The sequence below is a fragment of the Teleopsis dalmanni genome, chromosome 2 (assembly GCF_002237135.1).
Source record: "Teleopsis dalmanni isolate 2A chromosome 2, ASM223713v2, whole genome shotgun sequence".
Lineage (NCBI taxonomy): Eukaryota > Metazoa > Arthropoda > Insecta > Diptera > Diopsidae > Teleopsis > Teleopsis dalmanni.
The window spans coordinates 229,198,275-229,221,005 of NC_051847.1; the positions used below are offsets into that span (position 1 = coordinate 229,198,275).

General features: G+C 31.5%; 1 protein-coding gene across 2 annotated transcripts; it reads right to left on the reverse strand.

The window, feature by feature from the left end:
* Positions 1 to 4,272: 4,272 nt before the first annotated feature.
* Positions 4,273 to 18,358, reverse strand: LOC119678206 (laminin subunit gamma-1-like). 2 transcript variants are annotated; one of them, XM_038089908.1, is made up of 16 exons: positions 18,245 to 18,358; positions 14,106 to 14,436; positions 10,837 to 10,970; positions 10,633 to 10,760; positions 10,099 to 10,403; positions 9,673 to 9,982; positions 8,894 to 9,305; positions 6,560 to 8,836; positions 6,262 to 6,469; positions 6,101 to 6,204; positions 5,903 to 6,036; positions 5,728 to 5,843; positions 5,580 to 5,666; positions 5,306 to 5,476; positions 5,114 to 5,243; positions 4,273 to 5,047 (listed from the first exon to the last, which is right to left on the reverse strand). In XM_038089908.1, the coding sequence occupies exons 2-16, from the start codon at positions 14,274 to 14,276 to the stop codon at positions 4,836 to 4,838; spliced, it is 4,899 nt and encodes a 1,632-aa protein (XP_037945836.1). In that variant the 5' UTR covers positions 14,277 to 14,436; positions 18,245 to 18,358; the 3' UTR covers positions 4,273 to 4,835. The 2 variants fall into 2 exon arrangements, with proteins under 2 accessions (XP_037945836.1, XP_037945837.1); XM_038089909.1 differs by having other exon boundaries at positions 18,240 to 18,358.
* Positions 18,359 to 22,731: the final 4,373 nt, after the last annotated feature.

Consider the following 22,731-nt stretch of genomic DNA (forward strand, 5'->3'; position numbering starts at 1 on the left):
CAAACTCTCCACTCATTATCATTGGACGCAATTCCCTTAGCATGACATGCTTCGATAAATGTGCTATAAACAATTCCATTGAATGTACGCACATCTTCATATGATTTTGGCCCTTTTACATGCAACAAAAGTAATCTTAAATGGAATAGCTCGATTTCTTTGGGAGACACCATATACATCCGAGTAATAATTTTATCTCCTCCTCGTTGTCTTTTTTGCCAAGATTTTCTACTATCAATCCAAACATAATGCAATGGAATTTCTATATACGTATATTGATTAGCAGATGAATCACTTTGATTCAATTGAAAGAAAGCTAATAGCTTCGTAAGCTTAGGATTTTCTACTGCTTGTCTTTCTTGGCCTTCGCGAAATATAATATTTTGTCTTTGTGGCAAATGAATGTCAAGACGAATTATAATATGAGACTGAAAATGCATAGGAAATTCATATATTCGCCACATAGCCTCAGTTGATCCCACATATCGACCATTCAAAAAATTTCTAACTTCATCTACCTCAACTTGTACTTGTTGGTCATTTTCGTTTGTGCTTTCACTTTGAATTAAAACAGTTGCACTATCAAAACCCTTATATACATATTTATATATGTATTTAATACTTTTGACTGAAGTGCACACTTCGACATTAATGTGACAATTATATTTTGCAAGCAAATATGGGTTGTATGGAACGACATAACGATTATCTAAAGACTTTCCTCTAACATCAACGGAAACATTATTATCGCGCCGTCTATACAACGGATAACCATTAACTGATTCTTTCGTTAATTGTACAAAATACTTTGGAAATTGTTTTGAACATTTTCCATCTTGCATACATACAGAGCTTGGATTCAAAACACCGCATGGCCCGTGCATCATGTGTTTGACAACAAATTCATGTAATTTTGGCTGCAAATTTTTATCCGGTATCTCTGCACAAACTATTTTATCAACATCAGCCGGCCCGACAATTTTGTCATTTTCACATAAAGTTATCAAAATGTGAGCATGAGGCAAACCTCTTTTTTGAAATTCGATTGTATAAATAAGAGCCTCAACTTTGCCAAAAATATATTTATTCCAAATGTCAGAAATGAGTTCTTTTAACTTCGATTTAAATACACGCACAACTATTTCAGGCCTGAAATGAGATGATTCATTAGGATCAATATTAAATACAATTTCCGCCCAATTCGGATTGCAAGTCATTGTAACAAAAAGCGATGGCTTGCCGAAATACTGAACAATTGACATTGCATCTAAGTAATTTTGATACATGTTTCTCGGAGACCCAGTGAAGGATGAAGGCAAAATCACTTTACGACCTAAGCTACCATCTCCTACTTGATTCGTTTGCAAATAATCACTAATATTGTTATACACATCTGCCCTCAAATTTACTTGATTCTGTCTTATAAAATGTAGTCGACATCCTTTTATTCTCACATACATATCAACAATGTATTGCAAAAATAGTTTTTGCGATTTATGCAAAAAGCTAAATTGATTCCTTATTGCAAATCTGAAACATGCAAATTGTAACATTGTAACTTTATTTCGAATCTGCCTACCATTAGAATTATGTTGCACGTTATGCGATATATTAACGTGCCAACCAAAATCTCCATTTGGGAATAGTAAAGGATATGCCAATGGTTCCAAAGCAGAATCTAATACTAATACATTCTTAACTACACCATTTGTTTTTAAAAAAGATATCATATTTCTCTCAAATGGTGGTTCACCATCTACAGTCGTAAATATTATATCTTCGTATATCTGTATCACGATTCCCGGTAATTGCCATACAAATCTCTTTTTGTGCATTGCATACTCTATCATAATGTTCTTTCATTGTACAAAATGAATATCTCTCGAATTGAAGTGTTGTTAATGTCGATTCAACCAATTAATTAACCTTAACTATCACACAATTCACAATTAAAATTCATCACAATTAAAATTTAACTATCACACAATACACTTGAAATTAATCTAAAAATTTCAAACTCATTAACCTTAACTATCCACATTTCACAATTAAAATATATCACAATTAAAATTTATCAAAATTAAAATTTATCACAATTAAAATTTAACTATCACACAATGCAAATAAAACGATTGATATCAAAGGATATTTCCACTTCAATGCGTTTTTTTTATTCACAAACAATATTTGAAATTTAATGAGCATTAAAAATCTGATTGTAACAGAATTCACAAAGTCCAAACACACAAAGTCCAAACACACAAAGTCCAAACACACAAAGTCCACTTTTTTCTAAAAGTGGAAAAAAATCGCACACACAAATCCACCATAAACAATACACAATTGGTCACAAAAAAAAACTTTGAAAAACACATGTATTTTTTTGTTGTAGTCGCTAAATTTACGCCAACGCATTTTTACCTGTGTTTCCGTTAACGTACATGCGAAAAAATAACATTGTGTTCTTCTGCACGTCTTCACATTTCCAACGGTATAAATTTTATCCATATATGTCAACGGCAACACAGTTAAAAAGGGGTAACAAACTTTTATGTTAGCGTAATTATATATAGATTGGGAATTAGTTTTCGAATTCCTCAAGAATGAACCTCAACAACGAATTCCAATTTTTAGTTCAAACGAGAATTTGTGAACCTTCGCAAAGCGGTTGGGATAGCCTACGTCACTTAGTGCAAGAATGTTGTATTTGTCACTATTCAATTAAGCAAGTTTAAGTAAATCAATCTTTTTTAGGATAATAGTAAGTTTATTCTTTATTCTATAATTTCACAATTTATGCAGTTTAGCTATTCACATGACAAGTGGAGCGATGAGAACTACTCCGACAGCAGCCCTAGAGGTTGCATTGAGGCTCCCCTAACTCCACCTATTAGTCAAAAAGGAAGCAAACACTTTTATTGCCAAGCTACAGTGAACTAGTAATCAATCAACAAGATTACTCGATAACTGCCTGTTAGGTAGGGAAATGCAAAGTGAGGAAGGACTAAACATCACCATATCTGAGATTTGCTTACTTAAATTCAACTCCCACCAAAAGTTCCTAATACTAATACCAGACAGAAATGAATGGGAACGGAACATACCTCCATTCGCGGTAGGTCAGTGTTGCAACTTTCATGTATTTTCTATATATTGATAAAATACTACAAAAAAAGTGATGAAATGCGACAATATTGCGGCAGGTCTAGGGTATGTTAAACTTTTAACGACCGTTACTGCACAGCACAAAAAAAAACAATGATAAAGAACGCAAAAAGGAACAAAATTATAAAATATTACGTAATCATTATCGAATACAGATAAGCTTTTATCAGTTTAAACTTTGGAAAACTCCTCTCTAGTAAGCGTCACAGGTAGTTTCATCACTATTCGCAAAGCTATCTATGCGTTAGGAGTAGCATCATTTTTATCAGACTAAAATGATTTCAGACTTATGAGCTCATGGCGCACCATACTACGGTATACATATAACCGATAACAAAAGTGTTCTGTATCGTTACAGAAGTTTTAGTTTTTCTGGAATCTGTTTTATATGGTATTGTGCAAAAATAGACAAGATATGAAGTACTCATTTAACTGATAAGACCTTTCATTAAGTTCATTTAATGTAGTGTTCTAAAAGTAGTTCAATAATTCACCTTCAAATTTATTTTCTGAAGAAGTTATAGGCTCATCGCAGTAGCAGTTTCATCAATTCGCGTTTAATATGTCGAAGTCGTTTTAAAAGTCGGTTTTAAAAACAGGTTGAATTTCAAGCTCTTAGCTAATTCGTTTACTGGCAAAATGGAGTTTTTGAAGCCTGTTGCTCATACTCTTCCATATCCATATCATAGCCTATCATATTTTCAACAATTACTGTGGACTTACTGATATCGACTTGAGTGCAATGTTGACTTGCATCTGGCGCCTTTTTATTTCTGACCCAAGTTAGAATTTTATTCTCGAAACATGAGCCGACAGTTGTCAGCAGCGAGTGTTAGTTAACCAAGCTTTGTATCTTTTAGGTGTGCAAGCAACGCACAAGTTGCTGCAGGCCAGATATGACTAGACTGATTTGGATAGCAACAGAATGAAAAACTTATGTTGAGCTATAATGCTTTACATAACATTTAGTATATTCCATATATATTATAATAAATTATGTACATGTAAAAAATCAATGCTTATATTTAACATTAATCAATGAACAGTAAGAAATAAAATTATTGATTATCTTTAAAATGTTATTATTATATTACTTTTCAAGTAATATACACAATTACTACGGATAGACCTTGTATAAAATTAAAGTTGTCATATGCTGGTATGAACATTGCAAAAAAATGTTAAGATTTTATTAGAAAAGTACTTAAAACTATATCAATAAGGCGGCATTCGAATGTTACAATTTATTGGCACAATATATATTTTTTTTTTGCTTAATGAAAACGTTATACATAAAGAAGTATAAAAGTGGTATTAAAAAACAAATTAAATTAAAATTACTTAACAACACATTATATTAGAAATTAGCTATAACATTAAAACATTTTTAAATTGATGCATTTGTTTTCATGTACGAGTATCTACTGAGAAAATATATAATGCACAAATGAGAATTGCTGAATATTCAATTCGTCTTAAAAAAATAGTATGACGCAAATTGTTCGCAACGAACTGAATATTTACTTAAAGCTTATTTTAACCTTTATTTAATTTGTTTATATTGACTTAAATAGTTTTAGTTCTTATAATTAAATTAGTTTATGATTTAAACTATTATAACTTTTTTATTTTGTCACAAACATTCTCGACGTTGATTAACATTAAATTCCTTAAGGTTCTAATCTATTGCGGTTAAAACATCCTGGTGGCAGTGCTTCTGATATAAGGCGTACGTTGAGTACTTCTTCCTCCAACTCTAATAGTTCTTTCTCATACTTATCAATCCACTTTTTCTGTACATTGCGCATATCCCGATATTTTTCAATACGTGAAGTGAGATTAACACGATTTATATCGGCTTCAACAGTGTCAAGACGTGATTCTGATTTCATAGTATAGAACAATTATTAAATAATATTTTAAGTTTTCAATTATATTAACAGTTCACCTAATTCATTCAAATCATCTGTGTTTATGTCTCTTAGATTTTCTAATTCATCTTTAATGGCTGCCAATTCGCTGACAGCTTTATCTATATGTTTTTTAGCATCTTGAGTATCTGCTTTAGCTTGCCCAACCTAAGGAAATATGTAATAATGGATTTATATAATGGTTATCAATTTAATTAATGACAGTGTACCTTGCGTTTTGCATCATCCACTAAATTATCGTCTTTGCTGGAGGAGTCTTCTAATTTACTTATATCGAGTTCAGTCACCTTGACGCGGTGGTTGAGTTGATCAGCTTCATCACGTAGCTTTCTAGCACTCACTTTAGTGTCATTAGCTTTCTTTCTAATAATTTCAGCATCCTATAAATTTAAAAATATATTTCATTAATTTTTTTTAATAGCCTACACTAATTGAATACGAGTACAAATATGTTATTACTTTTCTTATTATCTATTATATTACCTTTGAAGCTTGTTCTGCATATTTATCCTGAGCTTCTTGAGCATTTTTCTTTGCTTCATTTGCGTTCTGGTTGGCGCCAGTTAATGCCTTTTAAAAGATTAATCTGTTATTAAAATGTTTTCGAATACTTTATAGATTCATATTTTACTTCTCCAGCTTTTCGTATCAAATTTTCAGCGTTTTCGATTTCCGTTTCGATACTGGGCACAGTCTTCAGTGCTAGTTCTGCTTTCTCAGATGATTTCTGTACGTCGGATTGGAAGCCTAAATATTAACAATATTTTTAACATCAAATTTTTAGTCTTATTTATATATAAAACTACCAGCTAATGTATGGTAGGTATTGTTGGCTTCTTTTAAAGTATTATCTCCCTGTTCCACAGCATGATTGGCTTTGTCAAAAGCGTCTTGAGCACGTTTCAGCAATTCTACATCGTCTTCTTTCTGTTTATTGGCTCTTTAATCATATTAAAAAATTAAAGTAATAATATTTTTATTAGAAAAGAAAACAACAAGCAAACCTCTCTAAAATGAGACCTGCTAATTCGTATTCGTCATCAAAATCAGCGAAAAATTTTCCGTTACTATTTGATATATCATCAACGCGCTTCAGCAAACGATCGGCCTGAAATCAAATACTTTTATAATTCACTGCATTCTTTAACTTATAATTTGTGCTTACTTGTTCATTTGCTGCCATCGCATCTTTCTTTAACTTTTTGATGTTTATTTCCGGAGCTGTTAGTCCGTTAACGTCTGTTAGTAGAGTTAATGCAGCATCATAGACTTCATTTGCTTTTCGTGAGGCTTCTTTTGTAGTTTGATTAGCAGCATTTAATGATTGCTTAACTGTGTTTAATTCCAGGCGTACATCAGAACGTAATTCGTCACTGTAAAATATGTTTTCATATGCATTATACTTGAATGTTCAAGTACTTATAAATACCATATATATGTATGTATATGTGTTGTTTACTTACCTGACTTTTTGCTGTAAGTTGATAGCATTTTTAGCCAGTTCGTAAGCTTTTTCGACAGCTTCATTTGCAGATTTGGCATTGTCTTGATCTACCTTTGCTTCCCATTCCAAGCGATCTGCCATTCCACGTGCCTCCCGGGAAATAACTGATATTTGATCCGATTGTACACCAAATTCCTCGGACTTATTTTTCGCTTTAGCCAATGCAACTGCACCCTCATCGTTCAGCAGATTTAAAGCCGTTTGCAGTTCGTTTTTAGCCGATTCAATAATGTCGTGTGCGTTCGTATAGTTGTGACGTGCCTTTTCAATTTCATCATTGGCTGCATCTTGCAACTCATCAGCATTGTTTAAATGTGTGCGTATGCCATCCAAACGTTTATGTAAGTCATCTAATACTTCAACATAAGTTTTACCTCCTTCACCCGCACCATACTTTGCATCAGTAAGTAATATGTCCACTTTCTCCTGCACAGTTTTTAATTTGGCTTCAAATTCATCATCGTTAGTAACGGGTGTCCGGGCAATATCGTTTAAAGTATCACTTAGATTTTGTAATTTTACACGATGCTCATTAGCTGCGTCTTGAACTAAGTTATAGCACTCTGGACAGTCAATACACCCAAGATGGCGATCATATTTGTTTTCCTTGCAGCGGTCACAACGGCGACCTTCTACATTATCATTACATGGACATTGACCATATTGATCACACTGGAAGCCTTTAGAACCACTCTCATCACATTCGCATGATTTGCAACCTTCTGAGGAAAATCCATAATGGTAAACTTCACATTGATCACATTGCTGTCCAATCACACCAGGCTTGCAGAAACATTGACCTGTAAATTTATCACATGTGGAATTGTAACTACCAACAGGATCACACATGCAGTTTTCGCAGCCATTTCCAGACATAATATTGAAAAAGCCAGGTTGACATTCACCACAATCTCGACCAATTACATTCGGTTTGCATTGGCATTGGCCAGTTACTTGATCACACTTGGAAATACCTTCCTCATTTTGTTCTGTACCAGGTGGATAACATGTACATCTATCACATTGACCATGTGGTAAAGCGAGTGGATCCCCAAAATGGCCAGGTAAACATTCATCACAGTAATGTCCAGCGGTATTATGTATACACTTTAGGCATTCACCTGTAGTACGATTACAGTTACCCACAGCATTTGGATCCACATTACCATTGCAATCACAAGCTTTACAAGTTTGTACCTCCCCATATAAACCAGTAGGATCTCCAAAGAAACCATCAGAACATTGCTCACATCGAGCACCAAAGTATCCAACAGGACATTCAGTACAGATCACCGTATCACCATTAATTTGCATACAGGCGCCATCGTTGGGACAAGGACAACGTTTGCAGTCATACGCTGTACCTCCTAGGGCATTTCCATAGTATCCTTTAGCACAAACATCACAATTATCTCCAGATGTGTTGTGTTGACATATGCAATGACCAGTCTCAGAGTCGCATATTTCAGCATGACCGTTACAATCACAAGGTATACAAGGCATAAACGGGCCACCAAGTGCTGGACTGTGACGGTAGCCTGGAGCACATGATTCACAAAACTGACCCAAATATCCTTCCGGACAAGTACATTGTTCAATCCAAGTAGCTGGCTGTCCAGCAGCACCACGATGTGCAGTCTGCATTTCGACATCATCTAAAATAGCTTCACCTTGCACGGAATATGTGGCACGAATCTTAATAGCAGTTAAATTCGACAGTATGGATAAAAATCCTCTTGCCGACTGACTGGGTTGCCACTGATAGTCACGATGTTCGTGCAAACGGAACGAATATTCTTTAACTCCTTGATCTGGCATGCCATTGTTTTGGGCAAATATAGGCAAGGAAATTTTTGTATTTGCACCTTCAAGTATAACATCACTTGCACTCGTGCTAGGTCCAACTTGTCCCACTAATTGCAACTTAAACTTTATATCACGATTATATGAGGCACGTTGGTCACCTAAAAATCGTTCTGGTGCCTGAAAGTATACATATTCATTTCCTTGTGCCGTAGTGCCAATGCTTCGACTATACTGGTTGTACTTAATATCAACATCACGGTTGTATAAGTCAATCGCAGTCCAACGCTCTTTGTGTTTGTTAAAATTGGAAGTGATCGACACTACCGAATATCCGGGTGCAGTTTGACATTCTGACGTATGTCCATAACAGAAGCAAGGAGTGCAACCAAAACGATTTATAATGTCCAAGTTGAAAAAACCAGGCTTACATCTACAATCAAGAAGTTGTGCAACTAATATACTTCTTTGATTTTTACTTTATACTTACTCATTACAACGTTTTCCTTCAACATTTTCCTTGCAATAACAAATGCCACTTTCAGGATCACAAGTTGGCATATTTTCAAATGAACCACGAGGGTCGCATCCACAAGGTTGACAACCATGCAAACCGAACTGATAAAAATTACTTGCACATCGATCGCACTTATCTCCGGTTACACCTGGTTTACATTGACATTTGCCTTGGCTGTTGCACTGTAGTGAGCGTGATCCAGTAGGGTCGCAATTACAATTGGTACAATAACCATCTTCCCGCATGTAAAAGTTCTCTTTACAACGTTCACAGTTAGGACCATCGCGATTTTCACGACAATCCAAACAGTGGCCGCCATGACCAGTTGTGTTAAAGAGATGTGCATCAAAGAAACACTTATCGGCATACCCGTTGCAGTTACAAGCTGAAAAGAAATGGATATAATGAAGTACTTATCACAACTAATTACCATATTATATATGAAATTACAATTAACTAAATACCAAAGCGCGTGTGCTTTAAAATCGATTTTGTTAGTACTGATTGAATAATATAAGGCTTCTACTAACAAAATATTAGTAATGCTTGAAAAAAATATGAGCACAAATTTTGTATACATGTCATAACGATGAAAATATAAGAGCTACTGAAACAACTAAACTTCAATATGCATCAGGAAACTTATTTAACTGTATATCTATAAAATCTAAGTATGGCAAATGCTTAAATGGACAACTTGTTAAGAATTCCATTCTGAACAGATGCACGAAGATACAGCTTGTTACACACACCTTTACACTCATTCACTTCGGTGGATGTTGCCCTCTTCCATTTGACATCATTGTAAAGTGGAAGGCATTTCTCACAATCCGGACCATCAGTGTTGTGCCGGCACTCACAAACCAAAGAACGTTCGCCATGCATACCTGTACTTGCTACACACTTACTTGCATGCCCGTTGCACTTGCAACGTGCACCAACTGCAATATCTGATATGGCATAGAAATAAGATTTCAGTACTTGCGGATCATAAAATACTTCGTCGCCGAATGTGTTAAGACGATCAAGCGTAATGCGGATATCAGTAGCAGTAACCCAGTCCTAAAGCACAAATAAGGTTTTTAAGTAATTGAAAAAAAATCACAACTCATTGGTTTTGAGTGGTGATAGGAAAACATCTACATTATTGAGATGAGATAAATTTATGACGTACTCACCTGTAGCTCAATGCTGCGCTCAAATATGATGCCACTCGGACGACCTTCGAGTGTTGAGAAAGCGATTTCACCATCTCGCAATGGTGAGATGTCGCTGTACTCACTGGTGCAGAGCGCATGTGCTTCTCCCTCGCCTTTGCGTATGGCACGTGAGTCCGGCAACGCATATGTGTCACGACACGTTGCACTATAGTACTGATACGGTATCCATTGTCCGCTCTGCGATGTTCGTTTGTAGATAGCAAAAGATTCGGGCCGTGGCGAGCGGAATAAAATGCGCACATATGTGATATCATATGATTTGCCTACATAAAGAACACTTTTATTAAATTTTTAATAAAAAATCCAAAGACGGAAAGGAAATGAACATAAAACAAAGAATGAAATATGTAAGTAGTAATAAGATCATGCAACAGACTGACAAATACAGAAATTGTCTCTGATTTTACGTTGCTGCTAGCTGCTTAATGTTAGCTACTATCTGCTAGCGTTTGCAGAACATTCTTGACACATTGTTGTCATATTGTTACATACCCAAGTGGAGTGTAAGGTTAACATGGTTTGGATGTTGTATGCCCTCGTACATCGTCTCCGATTGCCACCAAGTCGGATTTTGCGGATCATGCAAATCAGTCAAATACACGGGATTGTGATCTTCATATCTTTTTGTAATAAAATATGTAAATAAATTTTTTCTTATGGAAGCAAACAAAACAGTTTTAAAAATCACTAATTTACCTGCAAAATTCACAATTTTTATGATTCGGATTCATAGTTTGTATGCAGAAGTGATTATCGCCTAATTCTCCACAAGTATTTGTAGATTCAATTTGCAACTGATAAGCTGCATTAATAAATTCCGGCATACATTTCTGATAAAAAAAAATATTTGTTAGTAGTAAAAAATTATAAAATAATTTCTCATACATAACTTATATACATATATATAACGATCATAAATAGATGTCACTCACTATGTTTCTACTTTTTATTTAAAATAAATTCTTATTAAAAGACAAATTGCAATAAATTCTAATTGAATTTTTAAAAATAAATATAAAATAATACCATATCACTTTTTAAGCAATTTTATGTAGTAAAAATCATTACTTTAATGTTAAAGATTTTCTCTGACTCAGAGAAATCCTGAATACATAATTTACTCGTGCTATTATATATTTAATTAACTTCGCAAAATTATTCAGATAAATGATTCTGTAGCAATTAAGACAAAATTTTTTTGGAAAGATTAGATTTATGGAAAATTTGTGCGTTTTTTTAAACATAATATGTGACGCACAGAGTAATATATCAAAAACTATCAGATAATAATACTGTACTCTCCAGTTTTGGTAATAGAAGGTTTTTCAACACGGTAGATATGCAGAATTATAATTATACGGACGATGTGAGAAAGGCTGTTTGACTATTATTTACTTATTTCATTTATTGAAGTTATTTGTGCCCTATATCTTTTTTTATTGAATATATAAGTATATCTGGTACAATTACCTCTCAGCCACAAAAATGTATACATTTTTTTATCCTAAACGTCCAAATTTCATAATGTTGATCTTATGAACGACAAAGGTTTGAAATTAACTATATAAAGAATACAATTTTTCAATAGATTAGTCAATGATTAATCAAATATTGCAAAACAAACCTAATAAGAGGGAATCTCTTGCTGAATTAACACTTGAAATGCCCTATAAAAAATGCTGTGGCAGACTTGTACCCATATACAACGGGCTTCAGAAAATAAAATATATCATTATTGTACAAGACTTACAAAGGGAAGCATATCAATAATCAATAGAGAGTGTATCAGGCAACAAACGCATTTATGTTTTTTCAAAAAAATAATTCTTAAAAAATAATAACTGAAGTAAAAAAGGACAATATTTCTTTGTTAAGATATTTATGTTTAAGGTATCCATATTCACATCCCGCGAGAAATGTAAAATATATATTTAATATATAGTATATATTATATTTATATACTATATAGTATATATATATATATCCTGCTTGCATCGGTTAAAATAGTTCCTTTAAAATTCATTTCTTTTTTTTAATTAATTTATTTTTATTTTATTTTATTTTATTTTATTATTTATTTAATTAATTTAATTTAAACATTCACTAACAAATTAACTTATACATAAAACAAACATAAAACAAAACACAATAATTAGCGCAATTTAAACAAATACCGTAACTATTAACTGTTCAAAAATTTTTTTAAAAAAGTGTTGCTTTGTATTCTAAAAGGAGCAGAAATATATAAAAAGCATGTAAATGACTAATACTTTGACATACATATGTGAAATATAATTAATTGTTAAATTTATAATATACAAATTATATATATATAAAATTTATAATTTAATATTATATATAAAATATTTGTTCTAAAGGTAAAATTTAATTTTAAATTTTTTATTCATTACTTGTATATTTCGAATTTATTTTCAATACAATATATTGAAGAAATATATATGTAGGAATATTTATTTAATAGACAAATTAAAATAAATAAATGCTTGCTAAAGCCATCGACCATTGCGAAAATATACTTATATTTTTTCGACGTAGCATCCATCGGTCCTTTATCAAACGTATGGTATGTAGTAATCATTCTAGCTTACCCTGCTTTTTGTTGTACATTACATTTGACACAGTTTTTGATTAATTTGCGTTTTGTAAGCCCATTGAATTGACAAATGTTCAAATTGTCCCTCAGTAGTGATAAAGGCGATATACTCAATAGAATTTTCATGGACTGGAATTTGATAAAATCCAGATGCCATATCTAACATAGAAAAGAAACGAGATTCACTTAATCTGTCGATCTGGTCCGAAATTAAAGGCAATGGATACCTATCAGGCACAGTATTATCGTTTAACTGTCTATAATCAACACACATTCTATCGGTACGATCTGTCTTTTTGACTAAAAGTATGGGATTTGCAAAAGGAGATACACTTGGACGTATAACTCCCATTTCTAACAATTCATCAATTTGATTACGCATTACTTGCCATTCTTCAGGGCTTAAACGATATGGTCCACGAAAAACACATTTAGTAGGGTTTTTAAATGAATTTAGAATGTCCATCAATCTGGTTCTAACACCGGGTAAAATATCAGTATCTAAAGTACTATCATTTATTTCAAACGAATGTGCTGAACTGCATGTGCTGACTTCTTTTAATTTTGACACCACTAACGTGTCTGCAGCCATTGTCATAGTAAGTCCAAGGTCTAAAATTGAATTTTTGTTTGACTTATGGCAGATTACTGCCTTAGCACTGCTCAACGATGATTTACACTGGAAAGCTTTGTGGCCACTCGAACCATAACGAAAACACTTCTTTATTCAGCGCAATATCGCCCTCTATTTCTATTATATATATATATATATATATATATATATATAAAATTCCATAAGGAGATAATAATTATATAAAAATGTATATAAATACATATATATAAATAATATAATTTAATAAAATAAAACATAATACAATTATCTACACTAATAACAATAATTGATAAGTGAGGAAATTTGTTTAAGTCTTTCGGATAGGATTATCCATAATTTAAGATTTTTATTTTATTTTAGAAAGATTTTTAATCTTTTAATCAAAATTTCGAATTTGAAAACTACTGTAAAGATTCCCGCAGCTTAGTAAATATGAAAAGAGGTACATGAAAATGGAATGTAGATACAAACTTTGTTTACTATTTTCATTACTGTATCTGCAGGCGATAATTTCATTTGCGATATTCTATATTAGGCGTTTTAATTAAATTTAATTGAAATGAATACAAGTAAAAAATTTCACGAATGTTTTCACATATTAAGTAATCGTCACATCATTTTAGCTTCAATTAAAAATATGAATAAACCGACAAATTGTTTGAATTTTTTTACCAAATTCAATAGTTTATTCCTAGAATCAGTTAATTAATATTTTAATAAATGAAAAAATATACTCACTTGTGGTCTTCCGTAACCGTCGTTACATTCAAGCGCAGCCATATATGTCGTTGCTCCATGGCTTACTGCAATGGTCGGCGCATTTTGGGCTATTAAAAATATTAAACACGTGTAGGACACTAACAGATTCATCGTGCTTCTCCACTTATAGCCCCAAGTAATTTGTTTCATATTGAATTTGTATTATTCTTTTTAATTAATTTTAATTTTATAAAAAATCCTTTAAGTGATTTTATGTTAATTTTGTTAAGTTCTCATCAAAAATTTTAAAAAAATTAGAATTCAATGCATCATTGCAGAGGTGGATTTGGTGTGTCTATAACAGCCAGCACTAATTGTGAATATAAAAAACAATGATGTGCAATATTTGAAATTTTTTATTAATTTAATTTGTTTGTTATTCCTTCAGAAAAATGCTCTAATATTAAGTAATTAAAACACATTCAATTTACAGAAAGCAACTTTTTTGCCGGTAGCAGATGTCTGCCATATGAAATCTATCGACTAATAGGAAAATCTTATATGGACACAAAGCCAAATATTTTTTTTATTCTTTGATAGTTGCGTTTAATCACAGGAATAACTTTTTTTTATTGTTCCGCTAATTTTATTTAATATGGCTTAATAATATAATAATTTTTTAAATTTTCACTTTTCTAAGAGATAACTGATTTTAACTGATTGACATTTTATTTATTTTTAATATTTCGCTGATTTATAAACAAAAACTCAATATGAACAAATTTTTGAAATAAAAATAAACAAATAAAAAACGAGTAAAATTTTTTGAAAATGAACTCATGCCTAACACATCTGTACTCGTCTTGTAGCAGATACTCGTCCAGAATGTATTTGGGTTTGCCTACTAAGTACTTTGCTGTGCAGTGGCGTAGTTAGCTTTTCGTTCAATATTTCGGAATTTCGCTACTGGTGGGTGTTATACCTCATCCATTCCGTACTGCACAGATGAAATTGTTTTACATTTTGTGCGAAGAATACTTTTTTTCGTAAACTCGAAACAAAAATCTTCTGTTTTGTTTATAATGATTTTGTCGGTCCGAAACGAAGATGATTTCATTTCTTTTTATGAGTCTTAATAAAAATTTTACATTTTAATGCAAAATAGTTAAGTAAACATTATAAGCAACAAACGAATCAAATTAAATTACAAAAATTAACAGAACTAAACAATTATGAGTTGACTGAGTAATTTTGCTTTACTGAATCTGGAGTAGAGAGGCAAATATTCATTGTAATATTAATAAAAGAAAGGTTAAAGTAATTAAAACTTTATCTTAGCACTTGATTCACAACCCACACAAAATATTTAAACTAAAAACATAATGTCAGTTAATAATCTGTCAGTTGGGTACATAAATCCAGTATGACAATTGCAGCTTGAACTACAATATTTCCGATTTTACAAAGTTAAGTTATTATTTAAAGGATAAAATCAAATAATGAATATGCTGGGATAAAATATTTTTTTCTGAAGTATTTTTATCGATTCTATTTACTATATTACAAGTATTTACAATAATAATATATGATAATATGCTGTATATGTGTTTTATAGAGATTATGATAGTCCATTCAAAAAATTAAATTTCTTAGTTCTTTTATACAACTATTCGTTTTTTGCTGAAAAATTATTAGTTAACTACTCTAACTTAACATATTTAACTTATTGACTTAACAATGAGTTAAAAAATCGTATCAGGATCTTTGCTTTTATTTAAAAAGAAATATGGTTTTAGATTTTTTTAGGTTTATTCAATCTTGAAAGGTTCTTAAATCCTAATAAATGTATTAAGGACATTTATATCTTCGGACAAATAAACTACTCCTCCTGTATGAATTCTCAAGCACTCAACGTGATTCTGAGTTCAGGGACAGCAAACGAAAGAAACCTTTTATTTTCTTCATTAATAGAAAATAAAAGTTGATCATCAATCAATCAGTTCAATTTAATCAGTTAATTTGGTATATTTGAGAGTATTATAACTAAGAAACTTAACTCAAATACATATTCGACAAATTCTACTCGGAAATAATAAACTTCGATAGATGATGTAACTGATTTTAACATCATATAGAACTTTTACGCTATGCTATGGGGATGTAATATCTCAATTAAAACTGATTACAATCTTTTATTCTGCAGTCAAGAAGATGCATTGATCCTGAATACATCAAAGTTGACGCTATCCTTAACCTAAGCAGAAACGATTTTAAAATCTACACTGAACTTCTTACAGGACACTGTAGACTCAATTATCAAATGAAAAATTTAGGCGCGGTAGAAAGTGATTCCTGTCGACTCTGGCATGAGGAGAAGGAAACAACAAAACATATCCTATGCAACTGCCCAGCGGTGGCAAGACGTAGACTTGACTACATTGGAAGCGAGATCTTAGTTTCAAATCAAATAAGTAAAATTAACCCAACAGCAATTAAGAGATTTATAAATAATCTAGAATTGTTTTAGTTGGGGCCTTAGGTGCACCATAGATCTTTTAGGTCGGGGCATTCATATCCACATTCAACGTTTTCAACCATAGAAATTTAAGGAGCAATGTTTTTATCACAAAGTTTTGAATTAATATACTTCTAGACCTAAAGATATGTCATAGTACCGACAAAGTGATATGGACCACTTTCTTTTAGTTACAGAACTGACTAAACTCGCTGAAATATTGTAAGCATGTCATAAAAGCTTGATGACAGTAATATAATGTCTATTAAGTTATATGAAACTAGAACATTAAAACAACTACTAGCCTAACGAAGGCGAAAACTGAAGCATCAAATTAGGATATTAATAGAAACAGGATATTTGTATTTGTTTATTTTAAGTCGCTGTATGGTGTAAATGTATAAAGTGTTTCAAGCAAGGTAACCTGAACAAGTCAATAATAAAATTATAAATAACTAATTTAAGTTTTAAGTCCATAAAGAGTTTACTTTTTCTTGCGTCAGTTGGTGCAATCCATTATTATACATGATAATTATTTATTTAAAATGTAATTTCTTTCTTATCTATGTTTTCCATAATTCTAAGTAAACAAAACTCGACTCAACATACTTCTTTTCTGGTATATTTCAAAAGATCATATACGAGAGTATATAAAGAATCAGCCATCACGAATTGTAACTCAGATATTTTATTTAAGCTGATAAAACCTAGTTGTTGAAAAAAGCAAAGTTGTGGAGAAAAATGAAATATTCAAAACTGAATGAAAGATTATATTGTAGTTTCTATGTCATATTATATGTAACGACTGAGTTTTATTCTGTTTAGCCCATGTGTTAATGCGAATATATGTGTATATAAAATATATGTGTACATTTAAGCAACAGGCAGGCATATTCGTTCGTATATAAAGTAAAGAACTGTGCGACCTTTTAGGCCGTAGCGTTTATGACATCCGCTCTGTTCAGATTTTTTATTTCTCAGCCAAACAACCGACACTCAAGTTCCTTTTAAGATAAGAATTTGGGGTAAAGTGTGGAATTTGAGCACTCACTCACATTTTTAGTATGCATTCAACATTTAAATTTTATCGACCAGAGCGATAAATGCACTTTTTGATATTCTGGCTGCAAGATACACTATTTTTTTTTCTTGAGTCTGTTGTGCTACTGCACTTGTATACATTTTTTGTGTATATCTTTTTCTTGGATTATTTATGTACAATAATTTCATGTAAAATGAACTAAAAATTCTGGCCCTGTATATTACATTACTTTAAGAAATTATAAACTTCTTAAAATAATTTAATATTCCCTAAAAGGATACTTGGTCATTCGCTTTCTAAGAATTTCCATATTTTATGTTGTAATTTAATGAAATTTTCAAATACTTTTTTGTTTTCTGTTTTAATAAACTTCACTGAGTTCCTTGCACTTCGCTTTCAATTATACATATTTTACATATGTAATTTAAATATGATATTTTGCTGAGTATCAAATTTTTAATAATTATATCAGCATTCCCATTAAATGCCAAGAACCTCTCATATATATTTAATAACAAACGTTTGTACTGTGGATTGCCAACCGAACATAGAGACAACATAGCTCACTTCACTTTAGTTATTTTCATTTTTGAGGATTTACATATCTCAACAATACTTTACTCTGAACTTCTTTTTTCTTGCTTTTGTTTTCTCCAACTATAGTATCACAATAAACACCGCAAAACTAAACCACTTCCGAGGACGTCCAAGACTCAACTAAATTTGTTTGTTGCTCTCAAAGTATCTTTCCCATGGAGTTAAGTTTTATGGTTTGTTTGCGGCCTGATCTGATCGCAAAACGCAGATAATTTTTTACTCAAATACTCTTGTTTTATGGTTGCCAACCTAATTTTTTCTAGTTCATTTAATGTTTGATGTTTAATGTTTATATGTTATTGAAAATATACTACCATAAAAGATTATTTTTAATCTTTTTAGTATATTTTTAGTATATAATTTATAATTATGTTCATATAATTTACAATCTACATTATTGATATGAAGGTTAAACTCATATTATTTAGTTCATTCATTAGAGACCGAAGTTACTAAATGAATGATTACTGCAATATGTGATTTAAATAAACTATGGTAAGGATGTCTTGATATTGTTGCAACAATCAAGTAAAATGTAAGCATATAAACTTCAGAGTTGCTATAGTCAAACAAAGATAGTCTGATTAAAGCGTTTTTACCGTTTGAGTGAATCAACTTTTTGAACAATGTTGTAAATAATTTCATAACAAATAAACCATATTTCAGGTCATCTTGTTGGTTTCCTGGTAGTTAACCAGAGTTGGGAGCTGTCAATGCCATATAAATAATAGTTATATTGTTTCGCCAATTTTTAAGCAGTTGGCTTGGAAGAGATTTAAATCTTATCTGTATGTGTAATCAGTTAGGGTGATATTTAGCAAGTACTGCATAATTCGATGAGATTATGAAGAGATGAGTCTATATTTGTATAGTATTGTATATACCTATATTATCTATTTGGTCTACATATATAATGTAGTCTATATTTTTGAGTATTGTGACGATAGAAATTTATATATCAAATTTCTACCGCACATATTATAAACGAAAGCTATCATCTGACTGTCACTACATTACTGGACACTATACACATACAAACGCTACGGTAAAGAACAGAAATTACCTGAAAAATATGAAATTTATTTTGGCCACAAATTGTACGGACATTACCTGCTATCCTCTAGCCTGATGAGCCGTGGGCATTAATACCTAGAATGGAAAAAAAAACCTGAAAAGGAAAAAAGAAAAAAAACATAAACACAACTTGAGAATGTTTTAAGATAATAACATAAATTTTATTTATTTATTATACTCGTTTATTATACTCATACGTTGAACATTTACTAAATAAACTTAGAGCTTTTACAAAATTATTTAATAAACATGGATAAAAAATATATATATAAACAACCAACAACTAAAACACTCACTGTTTACTTTTTTTTACGACAAACAAAACATATCACAAGTAATACTTCTTCTGACATTTTTTTTTGGTTTATCTTTATTTTACACAAAAACAAAGATCACTGCATTAATAAATTATATTTTTCTATTAACAAACATAAACAAACCACCAAGGAAAAAAACAAATTTCAATAATACACCGGCTTCATGTAAAATCACTAAAATTCTTTTAATCAATTACACTAAGATTTACCCACTTATATTTTGCAACATTTTTTTTTTATTATAGTTTTCTTTATAAATATTTTTTTTTTTTAAATCAAAGAATTTAAATATTCACTATCCGAAGAACCACGCGAAGTAAACAAAAACGTGAAACACGGCGAAAAACAAAAGCATGCGAAAACACAAACTAGACAAAGTACACAAAAAGCACAAAAAATAACACAAATGGTACAAAATATACAGCAGGCATATCAACGGCAAATATACCGGTGCACTACACCAAAAAGCTCCGGCATATTCTGTATAAAAGAACGCACATTTGATATGATCGAGGGCTTGGAATTTCACTTTGAAAATGACAAGTACGCTGGCTTATTCAAAACCTGGCTCATTCAGTCAAGTATTATAAACCTGGCCCATTCGGTCAAATCATTAAATTATTATAATTTTTTTCTTTAACAATGCTTTGAAGGCAATTTTCATTACTTAGTTGAGTAAACTACTTAGATTAGTCTATGTTTATTTTGAGCCTTTTCCGAGTTAGTGCGTCAGGGCACTGTTACTCTTTTATAGTTGGGAGGTTTCTGCAGAGTCCCACCCATCTCATTGACTAATTTGTGTATTCGTTATAAGCTTCGTGATTATTTAATGACTGATCTAAGATCTGCGTACCGCCCCGTGCGGTTGGTGATTACCCTGCGATTAGAAAGCCTGTCGATTTTCGCATATAGCTTCAGCGCTTTGTCGCTTATGTATTTCTTGATCGGATCTAAAACACATTTAAACATTTTGAAGAGCTCTTAAGCAGTGCAGGGTAGCATTGTAATCTTATAAATAAATCTTACCTATGTAATGTTATATATGATTTGAATGAGATTGGGTGAGTTATAAAAATAGTTTCTCTGTTTAAACGGTTGTTCTCCATGGGAGTTTCTAAAGGGTAGAATTCATTTTAATATTTTATTTGTTTATTGTACAAATATATACCATATATTTCTATTATGTACTTTCGAGTACATGCAGTGTTTGCACATATTCACACAACTCTTATGTACAAGACAAGCTAGTATTTCAGAGTGCGATAAGCAACTGAAAAGCAAAAGTTTGAATTTCATTTAAGCAAACATTAAAGTACGACTATATGTCTAAATGGCTAAAGTTAATACACTCAACAACAACTCGAGATACGAACGAAGTGATGCGATACTTTTTTGTATCTGATATCGGCTAATGCTACATTTATAATCTACGAAATTGTACGAAAGACTGAAGAGTTAAATAAACAAAGTCAGTCACAATTAAAACTGAATGTGGCGGTAAATATTTGCGTAAACAGTTGATCGCTAATGCAAAAAAAAATAACGTTTATTTTAAGAAAATATTTAAAATCTAAAAGCATATAAAAACACGTACATAGGTACTAAAAAACTAAGAAGATTTTATACACTCATACTCGTTTCCTTCAAAAAAATCTTTAAAAGTACAAGTGATGCTAAGAATTTCATTTCAGTTTCATAGTATAAAAAAGTTTATTGGGTTATCTCGAAACAGCATAAATTTACTGATAAGAGTTCATTCATTTAACTTATGTTGGAATAAAGTATATATTATAATATATGTACACATATTTTGGCTTCACAAAAGAACTATTTTCCTGAATAATTATTAACATATAAATATTTTGTGTGAATTATACGATACATAGTACATTGGGTTGGCTTTAGTGGAGATAGTTAAGAATAAGTGAAGCAGGATTCTTTGACGATTAGGCAATAGCAGATATGGAATAATGTGTACAAAATATAGATATGCTCGGTGGTGAAGAAAGTTTGATCATAACCTTTTATTAATTCCGCTAGCAACATACTTCTCTAAAAGGTTTAGCGACAATAGTTTGGCTTCTATTTTTGATTTACAGCTGATGGGACACTAGAACGTTAGCTAAATGTAGGTTCTATAGTCAGCCAAAAAATATAGTCTATTATTCATTAGGGTTATAGCAATAAATTAAAATCTTTGCCATCTGTATGCATTAAGCAAATATATTGATCTATAGAGCAGTCCTTACACAAATCCTATAGTTGGTATAAGAACACTAATAATGATGGGCTATTAGTAATTATATTGGGAGCATCAAATATTTTCGTGGACTCAAGTTCAAGTTTTCTGCATAAAAATATTTTTAAAGCTAGTTGGGTGTTGACGAACGATTGGCGGATTGTCATCTGATGATACTACTTACGTAATAAAATATCATGACTGACTAGTTTTGAATTTTCGAGTCACAACCTATCTGTGGTATATCCAAGGGGGATTAAGAGATTAATCTTACCTGGATAATATAACATCTATACAATTTTAATATTTAATTTAAGTGCTTATATGTTACGCAATGTTTGTGTAGCAACGTTTTTCGCTACAGTAGTTGGGCGATACGTTTCGCATGTAATGATTTACTTCGCTTGACTTAGGTGTTTTCTGGACGAAGAATGTGTTTTATATATTTGATTAGTATTGATATTTCCTGATGTAGAAAGATGCTTGTTATGCTCAATAATTGTTTTTATATTTTATTAATTTTTTATTCTATTTATAATCAAATAAATTTAATATTTTAACAAGGTACATTTCGAACGTGTTGTTCACTTATTAGCCCAAATAGAAGTGTACAAGCACACTTTTGTAGAGTTGAGAGCTACCGAAGCCAAAAGGGACTTTTCCAGACAAACAAGATGATCTTCCGTTTGGTAGCAACCATGCGTTCGAATAATATCGCATGATTACTCCGTTAAGAAACTAAGCACAGGACCGGATTCGGAAAATATTGAATTCTCATTTTGATCCCTTCTAATATCGAATTCCATGTTCTGTCTTTTAAAGCGTGCGCTGTTGCATACTACGTGACCTTATCAATACTGGTTGAGTACATGACATTTCTT